This window comes from Lolium perenne, chromosome 2, assembly GCF_019359855.2.
Source record: "Lolium perenne isolate Kyuss_39 chromosome 2, Kyuss_2.0, whole genome shotgun sequence".
In the NCBI taxonomy this organism is placed as follows: Eukaryota; Viridiplantae; Streptophyta; class Magnoliopsida; order Poales; family Poaceae; genus Lolium; species Lolium perenne.
In genome coordinates this window covers 196,144,896-196,157,744 of record NC_067245.2, presented here as the reverse complement: position 1 = coordinate 196,157,744, position 12,849 = coordinate 196,144,896, and the positions used below count along the sequence as shown (strand labels likewise).

The window sequence follows — 12,849 nt, the reverse complement described above, 5'->3', positions numbered from 1 at the left end:
CCACATGGCGGCGCGGCCAAGGGGGGGCGCGCCAGCCTATGTGGGGCCACCCCTGGCTCCTCCGAGGCTGCCCTTCCGCCTATATATTCTCTCCGCCTCGAAAACCCTAAAAAGATAAGCCACGGGACGAGAAAAGTTACGCAGCTGCCGCCATTGCGAAGTCAAGTTCGGGGACAGAAGTCTCTGTTCCGGCACGCCGCCGGGACGGGGAATTGCCCCCGGAAGGCATCTCCATCGACACCACCGCCATCTTGATCGCCGTTGCTGTCTCCCATGATGAGGAGGGAGTAGTTCTCCCTCGAGGCTAAGGGTTGTACCGGTAGCTATGTGGTTCATCTCTCTCTCCCATGTGATCTTTATGTGATCATGAGCTTTGTGATCTAGTTGAATATCATCTATGTGCTACTCTAGTGATGTTATTAAAGTAGTCTATTCCTCCTTCATGATGTAATGTGGACAGTGTGTGCATCATGTAGTACTTGGCGTAGGTTATGATTGTGATCTCTTGTAGATTATGAAGTTAACTATCACTATGATAAATATATTATCTTGGATTTATGATTTGACGTGGATATCCCTATGAGTGGTGTTTGTCAAGTACTTGATGAACTCTGAGCGGAGCTTTTGTAGCCACTACACGATTAGTGATTCCATTAGGAGAGTTATCCAGAGTAGCACTATTATACACTCTAGAGGTTACTTTAATATGAACTCCGGATTCACTCTCCATGGTGTGACGGTGACAGTGTGCGCATCGTGTGTGTTTCCTTTATGAAGTTGTGGAGCTTGTTAACTCCGGCTTGAGGTGTGCTTTTGTAGCCCTACACAATGAATGGTGTTTGTTATCCAACAAGAGAGTGTAGCATTTATTTATTCAGTTATGTGATCAATGTTGAGAGTGTCCACTAGTGAAAGTATGATCCCTAGGCCTTGTTTCCAAATACTGCAAACATCGCTTGTTTACTGTTTTACTGCATCTTTACTTCCTGCAATATTACCACCATCTATACCACCTGTGTTTTACTATCTCTTCGCCGAACTAGTGCACCTATACATCTGACAAGTGTATTAGGTGTGTTGGGGACACAAGAGACTTCTTGTATCTTAATTGTAGGGTTGCTTGAGAGGGATATCTCTGACCTCTACCTCCCTGAGTTCGATAAACCTTGGGTGATTCACTTAAGGGAAACTTGCTGCTGTTCTACAAACCTCTGCTCTTGGAGGCCCAATACTGTCTACAAGAATAGAAGCACACGTAGACATCACCCACCCATCCCCTTGGCCGGCGCAAGGGGGCAAACCCCTCCCCCAAGTGTTCCCCTTTATCTCTAATTTTAAACACTTTAATTTTAGAGATAGATTCTATCTCTAGATTTAAACCATTTAAACTAGAGATAGATCTTATCTCTAAAGGGGGGCCGGCCTGGGCCCACATGTCATAGTGCGCATGACCCACCATGCCATGTGGCGCCTATGTGGCCTATCCCGGGGTGGTGCGCCCACTGGTGACCCTCTAGAACCTTCTAGAAGCTCCGGTCAAAACACCGGACTTTTTCCAGAACCCCGGAAAATGACTTCCCTTATATGAATCTTATTCTCTGGACCATTCCGGACCTCCTCGTGATGTCCTGGATCCTATCTGAGACTCCGAACAAAAACTTCGGACTCCATCTCATATTCCGAATCTACTTATGCGACATCGAACCTTAAGCGCGCCACCCTACGGTTCGCGAACTATGCAGACATGGTCGAGACTCCTCTCCGAGCAATAACCAATAGCGGGATCTGGAGATCCATAATGGCTCCCACATATTCAACGATGACTTTAGTGATCGATTGAACCATTTACATACGATGCTGATTCCCTTTGTCACACGATATTCTACTTGTCCGAGGTTTGATCATCGGTATCTCCATACCTTGTTCAGCCTCGTTACCGACAAGTACTCTTTACTCGTACCGCGGTATGTCATCTCTTATGATCCAATCATATGCTTGCAAGCTAATCAGACGACATTCCACCGAGAGGGCCCAGAGTATATCTATCCGTCATCAGGATGGACAAATCCCACTATTGATCCATATGCCTCAACTCACACTTTCCGAATACTTAATCCCATCTTTATAACCACCCATTTACGCAATGGCGTTTGATGTAATCAAAGTACCCTTCCGGTGTAAGTGATTTACATGATCTCATGGTCGAAGGACTAAGGCAACTATGTATCGAAAGCTTATAGCAAATTGAACTTAATGACTTGATCTTATGCTAAGCTCATTTGGGTGTGTGTCCATTATATCATTCAACCAATGACATAACCTTGTTATTAATAACATCCAATGTTCATGATCACGAAACCATGATCATCCATTAATCAACAAGCTAGTTATACAAGAGGCTTACTAGGGACTCCTTGTTGTTTACATAACACACATGTATCAATGTTTCGGTTAATACAATTATAGCATGGCATGTAAACATTTATCATAAACACAAAGATATTATAATAACCACTTTATTATTGCCTCTTGGGCATATCTCCAACAATGACCGCTTCTCATGGTCCTCAAGGCACCACCTCGACTACTGTTGATCCAGCTTGGTATGCGGACTCTGGCGCTACGCATCACATCACCCATGAGCTTGACAAGCTCACTACACGTGAGCCCTATCACGGCACCGATCAGGTTCACATAGCTAATGGTTCAGGTATGCACATTCATAATATTGGTCAAGCTAATCTTGCTACTCCGTCTTCTAGGTCTCTAGCTCTTAAAAATTCCTTCATGTTCCTAAAGCCACTCGTAATTTGTTGTCTATGAGTAAAATTTCACATGACAATAATGTCTTTATTGAACTCCATCCTCATGATCTTTTCGTTAAGGACCTGGACACGAGAGCACCCATCCTTAGAGGACGTTGCAGCGGAGGTCTCCATGAGATTAAAGCACCTGCCATCAAGCAAGCCCTTTCGAGTGTCAAGGTGTCTCGTGATATGTGGCATCGTCGTCTAGGACATCCAGCATTACAAGTCGTTCAACATGTTCTTCGTAGTCATGAGTTACCATCTACACACGAGTTCAATAAAATTGAGTCAGTTTGTGATACTTGTCAACAGGGAAAGAGCCATCAGTTACCATTTTCCATGTCTACTCGTGTAACAAAATTCCCATTAGAGATCATTTATTCTGATGTGTGGGGTCCTTCCCAAATGTCTGTTAGTAGACATCGTTTTTATGTCAGTTTTGTTGATGCTTATTGTCATTTTACTTGGCTCTACTTGCTCAAACATAAATCTGATGTCTATGATGTGTTTATTCAGTTTCAGAAACATGTTGAACGCCTCTTAAATCATAAGATTATTCATGTCCAAACTGATTTGGGTGGAGAATATGAAAAACTCCATCCCTTCTTTCACAATTTGGGAGTCTTACATCGTGTGTCCTGTCCTCACACACATCAAGAGAATGGCACTGTCGAACGTAAGCACCGATACATTGTTGAAACTGGTCTCACTATGCTTGATCATGCATCTGTTCCTCTATGCTATTGGAATGATGCCTTTGCTACGGCTTGTTTTCTCATTAACAGGCTTCCTAGTCGCACCATTAATATGAAGACTCCTCTTCAGCGGCTTCTTAATGAAACACCTGATTATACCTTTTTTTAAGGTTTTTGGGTGCGCTTGCTGGCCACACCTTCGACCCTATAACAATCATAAACTTGATTTCCGCTCGAAGAAGTGTGTGTTTCTGGGCTATAGCTCTCTTCACAAGGGATACAAATGTCTACATGTTCCGTCTAATCGAGTTTATATCTCTAGGGATGTCGTCTTTGATGAACATGTGTTTCCCTTTGTTAATATGCCAAACTCTCATAATCTACCATCTGTTTCGAAGTCATCCTTACTTCTAGCAGACCAATTTATAGATGTTGCAAATTTCTCGCATTTGCTTGCTAACCATGGTGCAGGTATCGGATGTGGAAGTCATCTAGAGGTTTACGTCGATCCGGCGGCGGCTGTGCATGGCTCCGCCTCGGGCTGCGAGTAGCCATGCAGCGAGCCATTCTGGCGGGCTCCTGCTTCTCCTGCCTCGGGCTCTGTGCGGCTCGAGCCGCTCAGCGAGCCACCAGCTGGCTCCACCTCGGGCTTTGGCCCCGGCTTGGACGCCACGCCGACCTCGCCTCGCTCGCTCGTGGCGGACGCTGCTCCCGCTGCACCTGCATGCAGCGCGGGACCGCTGATGTCCCCTGCCGCTGCTGCTCCAACAGTCAGCGCGTTGGTGCTGCTGTCCCCTGCTGCTCCGACCGGGAGCAGGCCTGCGTCCCCTGCTCCGACTGCCTCACCGCTGGCTTTGCCTTCTCCAACACCATCAGTATCTGGTCCGTCTTCACCAACATCAGCACCTCCGCCACCTCCACCGGCTCCTCCAATTGGTCATGTCACTCATCTGCGTCGTGGTATTTCGCAACCTAAACAGCGTACTGATGGTACAGTGGCCTGGTCTTGTGTGTTCGCTGCTCATGCTGCTCTTAAGCACACGCATGAACCTCGTGACTACAAGGAAGCTCTGCGTACTCCTCATTGGTGTGAAGCTATGAAAGTTGAGTTTTCTGCATTACAAGCTAATGGTTCATGGAATCTTGTACCTCCTATTGCTGGTGTTAACTTGATTGATTCACGGTGGGTGTTCAAGGTGAAACTTCATGCGGATGGTTCTGTTGAGAGATACAAGGCACGACTAGTTACTAAAGGCTTTAAACAACGTTATGGTCTGGATTGTGATGAGACTTTTAGTCCTATGGTCAAGCCTGCTACTATTCGCTTATTGCTCTCTATGGCTCTTTCTCGGCGTTGGCACATTCGTCAGCTTGATATCCAGAATGCCTTTCTGAATGGCTTCTTGGATGGGGAGGTATACATGAGACAACCTCCTGGTTTTGTTGATTCTGATAAGCCTGGTCATTACTGCAAGCTTGTTAAATCTTTATATGGACTGAAGCAGGCTCCTCGTGCTTGGCATGCTCGTCTCAGTTCTGTGTTGGGCTCCCTGGGATTCTCTTCTTCAGTGGCTGATACATCTTTGTTTGTTCTGTGCCGCAAGGATGTTATTGTCTATCTCTTGGTCTATGTTGACGACATTATTGTTCTCAGCTCTATATCGGCTGCTATTTCCCGCCTGATCAGTCAACTTTGGTCTGAGTTCTCCGTTAAGGATCTTGGTGTTCTGTATTATTTTCTTGGGATTGAGGTATCTTCGCCTACTTCTGGTAGTCTGGTTCTTCGACAGCGCAAGTATGCTCCTGATCTTCTTGCACATGCTGGTATGTTGAAGTTTACACCTGTGACTACTCCTATGGCGTCCTCTGAGCGTCTATGCAGCACCGATCGTGATCCACTCTCTTCTGAGGAGGCTACTAAGTACCGTAGCATTATTGGAGGACTACAGTATCTTACAGTCACACATCCTGATCTGTCGTTTGTGGTGAACAAGGTGTGTCAGTATCTTCATGAGCCTCGTACACCTTATTGGTCTACAGTCAAGCGTGTGTCCTGCGCTATGTGTGGTATACTGTGGTTACTGGTTTGCATCTCCGATCCTCCTCCTCTACTCTACTTTCAGCCTTTTCTGATGCTGACTGGGCTGGCAGTATCGATGATCGTCGATCCACCAGGGGACATGCTATCTTTTATGGAGGAAATATAATTGCCTGGAGTGCTCGTAAGCAGTCTACAGTTTCCAGGTCAAACACTGAGTCCGAGTACAAGGCCCTTGCTAATGCTTCTGCTGAGCTCGTTTGGGTACAGTCATTGCTTCGTGAACTTGGTGTTGCTCAAGATCGACCTCCAGTTTTATGGTGTGACAACATTGGTGCTACATATTTGTCATCCAATCCAGTCTTCCATGCTCGGACGAAGCATATTGAAGTGGACTTTCACTTTGTCCGTGAGCGTGTTTCTCGGAAGCAACCTCAGATTCGGTTCATCTCTTCAAAGGATCAAGTTGCTGACATTTTTACTAAACCTCTCCCGTTACCATTATTTGAGCATTGTAAACGCAATCTTAATCTTTCACTAGTTGAGATTGATGGAGGGTGTTAGAATATACGTATGACTTGTATACGTATAAGTATATAACTTTGTACTTGTACCTCATATATAATGAAGCGATCCCTACCCGATGAGGCACGTCTGGACAGCGCAATCTCTCTTTCCCTAGTTACGATTACAGGCAGCCGCGGGGTGGCGGGCGGATGCTCTATCGGTGACGGTTACCGAAACCGAGTGCATCCACGAGTTCGTTACCTAGGAGGGTGCCCTCTTTGAGCTCCGACCAACCCGGCATCTACCTCACCGTACGCGCCCCATTTTTCCTCCTCCCGCCCATCTTCTTCCTGCGCGTTTGATATGGATGCGAGGATCTAGGTTTGTAGGTGTTTGTATGGGTTGTTTAGGTAGGATCTGTGGTGGTTTTTGAGTGGAATCGCGTCTCTACTTTGGGGATCTACGTCTTATATGCTTTCGTTGGGGAAATACTCGTATTTGTGACCATTAGTTAATATTATAATGGAACCACCTAGGAGCCTCTACAGTGATTAGGCATCCTGCACCATCAATCAACCCGTTTAATGCACAAGATCTTCCCGTCGCCCAGTACACGAGCTGGGTCATTTTACCATGCTATTCCATCTCGTCCCGATAGGCCCAATTTGCAGGGCAACTACTCTGGAAAACGTCCTCGCCATATTGTGGTTAACCGGCCGAAACGGAGTGGGTTGTGAGGCCACAAGGGACGGCTCTTGTTTAGCGGGCCTTCCGCCGGCGTCGCTCGGCTGCCCTGCGGCTGCGGCGTTTCCTCTTCGGTGCTCCATCAAGCTGGCGGCAGCGAAATAATGGCCACGGAGCTTGGCTTTCTTCCTCCCGTAACTGCTGCTACGTTACAATATGTCTGCCTCTATATATTTCGGCTTTATTTCGCACCTATCCTTTGACGTGGGTGTGCTCCGGGACGGCCCCTCCCTTTCCATTGTCTCAAAAGCTCGACCATCACCCCTTCGAGCACTGACCTTGCGCGCCGCCACGATGGTACCTGCACGGTGGTCACCAAGATGCGCCAAGGGTTCCAGGTGCTGTTTTGGAGTGCCTAACTTCGCCGCCAGGCCGAGGATGTTACTAAGTCGTCAGCTTCAAGGGTTTGCCAGGAAGTACCTCCTTGATAACGTTTTCCGATCTGTCTGATTCCCCCCATTTATCCTTTCCGGCGGCGTGGCCATACCCTAGCTGCGTCGCCGACACCATGAACACGTGCTACCCATCTTCCCAGCTATTTAGATTCGCCACTCCAGTTTCCTTGCTGAATTATGCATCACACATGTCACTGTCAGTTTCAGGTTTTGGGGTTATGTTCCACAGTTCAAGTGCGGATCAGATCAGCCACTTCTCCATGGATACTCGGAAGGTTGTCTTTGTCCTTGTAGAAACTAGGAAACAAAAATCACTACTTCTTTTTTTTACAAGTCACTACTACTCGATCGTTTTGTGTCAACTGTCGACAACAACTTGCTTTACTTATTAATTTGTACAGTCAACAGTAACTGTTATTCTGGTAAAGTGGTTACTAAGTTGTCAAACAGAACTTGATGCAATAAACCAACATACGAAGTTTCTGTTGGATGATGTATGTTTAAAAGAAAATTAATGAAATGATTATTTAGCATCAACTATGTTTGCCTTATAGGTTGATATATATTCTTTATCAACTAGATCTACTGATCTTGTAAGTATTCTTTCTTTACAGGGTGATACACAGTCTTTCTGAACTACATATCCTGATCTTCTTAGTATTTTGCATAGAAAGTGTTATAGAGAATCATAGACATTGTAAACTATTGCAATAGGCAAGTTATTGAGCATGGTGAGAAACAAGCATATGCATCACATAACATCTTTTTTCCAAAACAAAGTATATAAATGTTGATCCATATCTCTTCTGTATTGTTTATTAAATGCAATAACAAAGCCTGCATATGAGAAAAATAAGCTCCAAATTTATAGGAACCAAATGTCTTATTGGCACCCTGACGTTGCCTTTTCTTGCAGGGAATAACTTGCAATAATTTTTGCAAGGTGTTGTGAAGCGATTGATGAGAAATATAATAATGTGCGATGCCTATGAAAATATAGATTCTGTACTTACTTTGTTAAGATGTATGCTCCTTTGGCTGCACCACTTATGAACTCAGTCCACAGCTAAATTGAGAATCTGCATTTGTATGTCTGGTACTAAAATTGAAAATCTATATTTTTGCGGATACTAAAATTAAAAATCTGCATTTCTATATTTTGGATTTTTGGGAGCATCGTAGTTTTAGTACCTCGAGAATCCGTAAACCAATCAGTTCTGCTTCCCTTTCTCTATATATCTACTTTTAGTATTCTTGTACACTGGAATGATCTCCGCCATCTACTGAGAAAAAGTGTTCGACCTTTCAGCTGACTTAAATCCTTAACTTCAAGTTGATATATGTTCGACTCATATTAGAAATTTATTTTGTATTAGTAAGGATTCACTGGCTTATTTTCTTGGAACCGGCTTTTCTGAAGAGAGAATAAAGTACGAGGTGCCCTCAAATCAATAAGGAGCCTTTGGTTAAAGCCGGTGGCAAACTCATCATTTAACAATGCAATGATATGCAGATTTATGATGTTATCATGTAAAGTATGTTTTCTTTAGAAACCATGGTGTTGTAACTTGGTGCTAAGGTCATGGACAATACTCTCTTCTGACCACCACGTTGCAGTTTGCCTCTACAGAACAATAATGGTAACTTGCATATTATACACTATATAAAAGTTAGACAAATTCACGCCATATGCTTGATTCTGGTACTGTAGATCAGTAATTTTTGAGTCTCTTGTTTTGTGGGTCCTTACCTTTTGTTTTAGGTTATCTTTTTTTTTGTTTGCATTATCTTTCACATTCGCTGTTTGGGTTACCGGTTGCCTCATGCAATCTTCCCGGTTTCTCTCCAGTTTTAGCCAGTTACAGATTTTTGTTTGTTAGATTTTCACCGCGTGGCTTCATTTTACTTACGTGGCATAGTTATTTCTATTCTACGTGTCTTCATAAACAACCCACACCGCTTAAGGCTGCGTCGGTTACAACTTACAGCAACGAAGCCAAAAGGGGAGTTGACATGAACCGACAAATCAGATCCCCATTGACGTGTCCTCTCTCTCCCTTCTCTTCCCACTCCGCGTGGGCTTCTCCATGGCGTTCTTGCGGGCTCTCCGAGGTGAGCTCGGTCCTCTCTCCGAGGCGAGCAGCAGCCTGCGAGAAATTCAGGGCTGGACGGGATAGTGGCGCTGGCGGCCGTATCGGTGGATACTCGGAGGAGGAGGACGCCGGTTTGCCATGTCGGCGAGCGGCAGGAGCAGCACGCCGGGAGGAGAGGTATCGCGCCGAGATCCCGGAGCCGGCCATGTCATGGTGGCGGCGCGCGCGGATCTGGCCGCCGCGTGACCTCGGGAGGGAGTCGGGTAGCACCGACGCTGTTGACATCGTCACATCGAGACAGGACGGCGAGCAGGTAGAAGCGATGGCGGTTCTTTCTTTCCCTTCCACGGGCGGCCTCGAGAGCGATGGTGTGCTCTAACACGGCGGGGGCGACACACAAGAGCTTTCTGGCGACTCAGCAACGACGAGCTTGCTGAGCACGAGCATGGTCGATATTCCGGCTACTACGGACACGGCCAGGTAACTCATCCTTTCCCTCCCCTCCCTGACTCCCTCATCTCTCCCATCTCCTATTTAATTTTTTCAATTCAGTCGACACACGCTGTATCATGTGCAGATAAAATCTAATAGTTCACCGCCTTAGGCTTGACCACGATACCCTTGCTGTAGACTGTCCGCAATTGGATTTGGAGGGCATGATATGCCAGTCGAAGGCCAACGCCAATTTCGTCAACTTGGACAGCATAGCATAACAGACATCGTATGTTTCCAACTGTTTATACACATTGTCCTGATAGTTTGATTCAGTCACACTGCTATGCAATTTGTATATTTTCTTTCCAAATATATATACCATGGAATTCTGTCGCTTTTTGAGTTCCACCCATGATGCTATGATTATATGCTTGAAATTTATCATCTCTTATCGCATATTTTTGTTTGATAATTTAGCTAGCATATTTGTAGGCAGAATTGGCCATCTCACAGTTGGAGTTTCTCAATGAGGAAGGAGCATGTGATGGCATGTGGTGAGTACTCGTGGACACACTTGCATAAGAGACTGGGCAGGTTTGTATGCAATGTCATTTAGCGATAAATGAAACTTTTACTCTTTCCGATCTATCTGCAGTTGCATGATCCTTGCATTGTGTTCATCTCATCCTTACGTGCAGCTGGATCCATCTCGGCGCAGCTCATGCTTAGTTCCAACGAGCCATCCCTCCTGGCGTATGTGCGCCTCAGCTGCTTCGGTAAGAGTCCTGCTCGCTGAGCTCTTCACGTGGGATTCCTCCTAGCGGTGGGACTTCTACCAGCTCGCTCTCTCCTGCTAAGAGATTATTATATTTGCAAAAAAATGATATTGGGAAATTGGTTTTTATAAAAAATAGATAGAGTTGGATGCTTCTCCAAAGTGCATATTCAGTAGTTTCTTCACAATGCAGTTCAGATCAACAGTTTGGAGGTGCCTTCTTATAAATATTAGATTAGAGTTCTTTTATTTTAAATCAGGTTATTCTTTGTCTTGAATGAAAGTTATCTTTTTGTGGCTCCTACAGACACAATTCATGCAGGATTAAGAAGTTTCAACTCTACAAATTTCCATTCTGTTATCTTTTTATGATTCCTGCATTTTTATCTTATGAATCGAATATGTCCTAGATGAAACAAAATGAACACTATATGACCTATTTAGAAGTCTCAGTTCCTCTTGGATTGTCGTTTTTCTCCTCTCCTCGACATATTTATCTTTGTACTAAAGCAGATGGTTGTGTCTAGGTCACAAATGGCAATGCAGACAACTTTGGTCAAAGATGTCTGGCGGCGAGGCCATCAATGTAAGACCCTTGCGCGTGTCATGGGCATCTAGGAAGAAAAAGATTCAGAAATCTATATGAATTTGATTTCATCATCTTCTGATTGTGAGGTACTATACCCAACACACACTTTCATGATGCATGTTTACTTAACACACTTATTGCTGCAGAGCATTGGTTATCGTTTTATTTCGGATTTATCTCTGATTATCAGAATTCATAATCCTTTAATTACCAGACCACTTTCTGTCGGTTCACTTATTGTTCCTCTTTCTTATCTTCTCCTAGAGGTACCAATTGTAGCAGGTACGGTGTAGATTTTTTCCTCTCATCCTCATTACCGTGCTTACTCGCACAAGTGCCTAATTTCTACCAGAGTCAAATTCAAACTTGCATGATGTGCTCCCCCACTTTTAGCGCTACAGAATCTTTAGCTGTACAAAATTGTTATTGAAAAAAGGTAACATTAGTGCAGCCGAGCGCCTGGTTCTTTGCATTCACAATGGGCAAAAAGTAACACCAGTGCAGCCGAGCACCTGTTCTCTGCATTCGCACAATATTCAGTCTCAGCGAGTCATTTTAGGCAAACATGACACACACCGCAGAGGTGACTTATTTATAAGTTTAGCACATTTCATTCTCAGGTATGTCGTGTGCGCTTTAGAATATGCATGTTTCTACGAAAATCCATGTAGAAGTCCTTGGTTGCTATATTATTCGCTGTTGACATATATTTTTTCTTTTCCTTTGTCAATATTGCAGGAAACACAAGGACATATTATGTGTCAAACAGTTGCATCAAATGTTTATCGTGGCCGATGCACAAAATACGTAGAGACCTATCAAAGAAATCATAGAAGCAACCGATCCAGATTCAGGCAAGGTAAACAAATACAACAAGCAGTAGACTGTTTGAATTTTTTTACAGCGTACTCTGCACTTCTCCATATCAGGTCACACGCAGTAAGCAACAACAGCAAAAGTCAGGAATCGGCCACTGCATCGGTAAAAAGGTACAATGTCCACATCAATCCCACTAGGGCATAACTGACCACACTACAATAAACTTACTTGCTATCTATTCTCTGCAGTACAACTTATGGAAAAAGGAAAGCAACCAATAAACTATTCCTTCCAAAAAAAGGAACTTAACTTTAGAATGACATCAGCTTGAGTAAATCCATGGACTCCAGTCACTAGAATAATTTGTATGGTCTCATGGACCTATGTGTTCTATTTTCAGTAGCCTGTAAAATTAAGTACTTAGCCATCTACATACAGCTACCTTAGTTATCCTACTGTCTTTTGAAACCTGCCACTGTGATATACTTTCAGGGTGTTGTACTATATGATGAAGTGCATTAATGCCTTAGGCAGTAAATTATTTTCCTAAGGAGCGGCACAGTTCAAGATGTGTAAATATTGCAGTGGAAAGTTTTAGATAAAAGGCTCAGATGAACAGTGAAAAGTTACAATAAAAGGGCAAGGCAACTAACTTTGCCACCCAAGTTACTCTTACATTCCAGCACCTCCTTAAACCTTTCCAATACCTCCATAAACCATCTCCATAAGCACTGATGAGCTAGAGACAACGTACTTATATTTTTGTACTATGTCATTCTTCTAGCTCTAGCAGATACCAAGATCAATCTATGAACTGTTACTCCCCCAAATTGCTGTCCTCCAAAACATCAAGCATAAATTTGAAGTAACTAAAACTTATCACATATATAAAAACCAAAAAATGATTCTACCACGGGCGCGGCGTGCCGCCGCGCCAATGCTTTCTAGTTTT

At 44.2% G+C, this 12,849-nt stretch overlaps 1 protein-coding gene across 10 annotated transcripts; it reads left to right on the top strand.

Annotated features, from left to right (window-relative positions):
- The first annotated feature begins 8,842 nt into the window (after positions 1-8,842).
- LOC127334301 (uncharacterized) lies at positions 8,843-12,447 on the top strand. Of its 10 annotated transcripts, none has more exons than XM_071826405.1 (8): positions 8,946-9,759; positions 9,910-10,000; positions 10,211-10,268; positions 10,413-10,490; positions 11,017-11,164; positions 11,817-11,937; positions 12,008-12,067; positions 12,146-12,447. In XM_071826405.1, exons 1-5 carry the CDS (start codon positions 9,725-9,727, stop codon positions 11,133-11,135), a joined length of 381 nt encoding a protein of 126 aa, XP_071682506.1. In that variant the 5' UTR covers positions 8,946-9,724; the 3' UTR covers positions 11,136-11,164; positions 11,817-11,937; positions 12,008-12,067; positions 12,146-12,447. The 10 variants fall into 10 exon arrangements, 2 of the variants coding, with proteins under 2 accessions (XP_071682507.1, XP_071682506.1); XR_011752251.1 differs by having other exon boundaries at positions 8,963-9,759; positions 10,207-10,308; positions 11,017-11,698; XR_011752253.1 differs by having other exon boundaries at positions 8,957-9,759; positions 9,884-10,000; positions 10,211-10,308; positions 11,017-11,937.
- Positions 12,448-12,849: the final 402 nt, after the last annotated feature.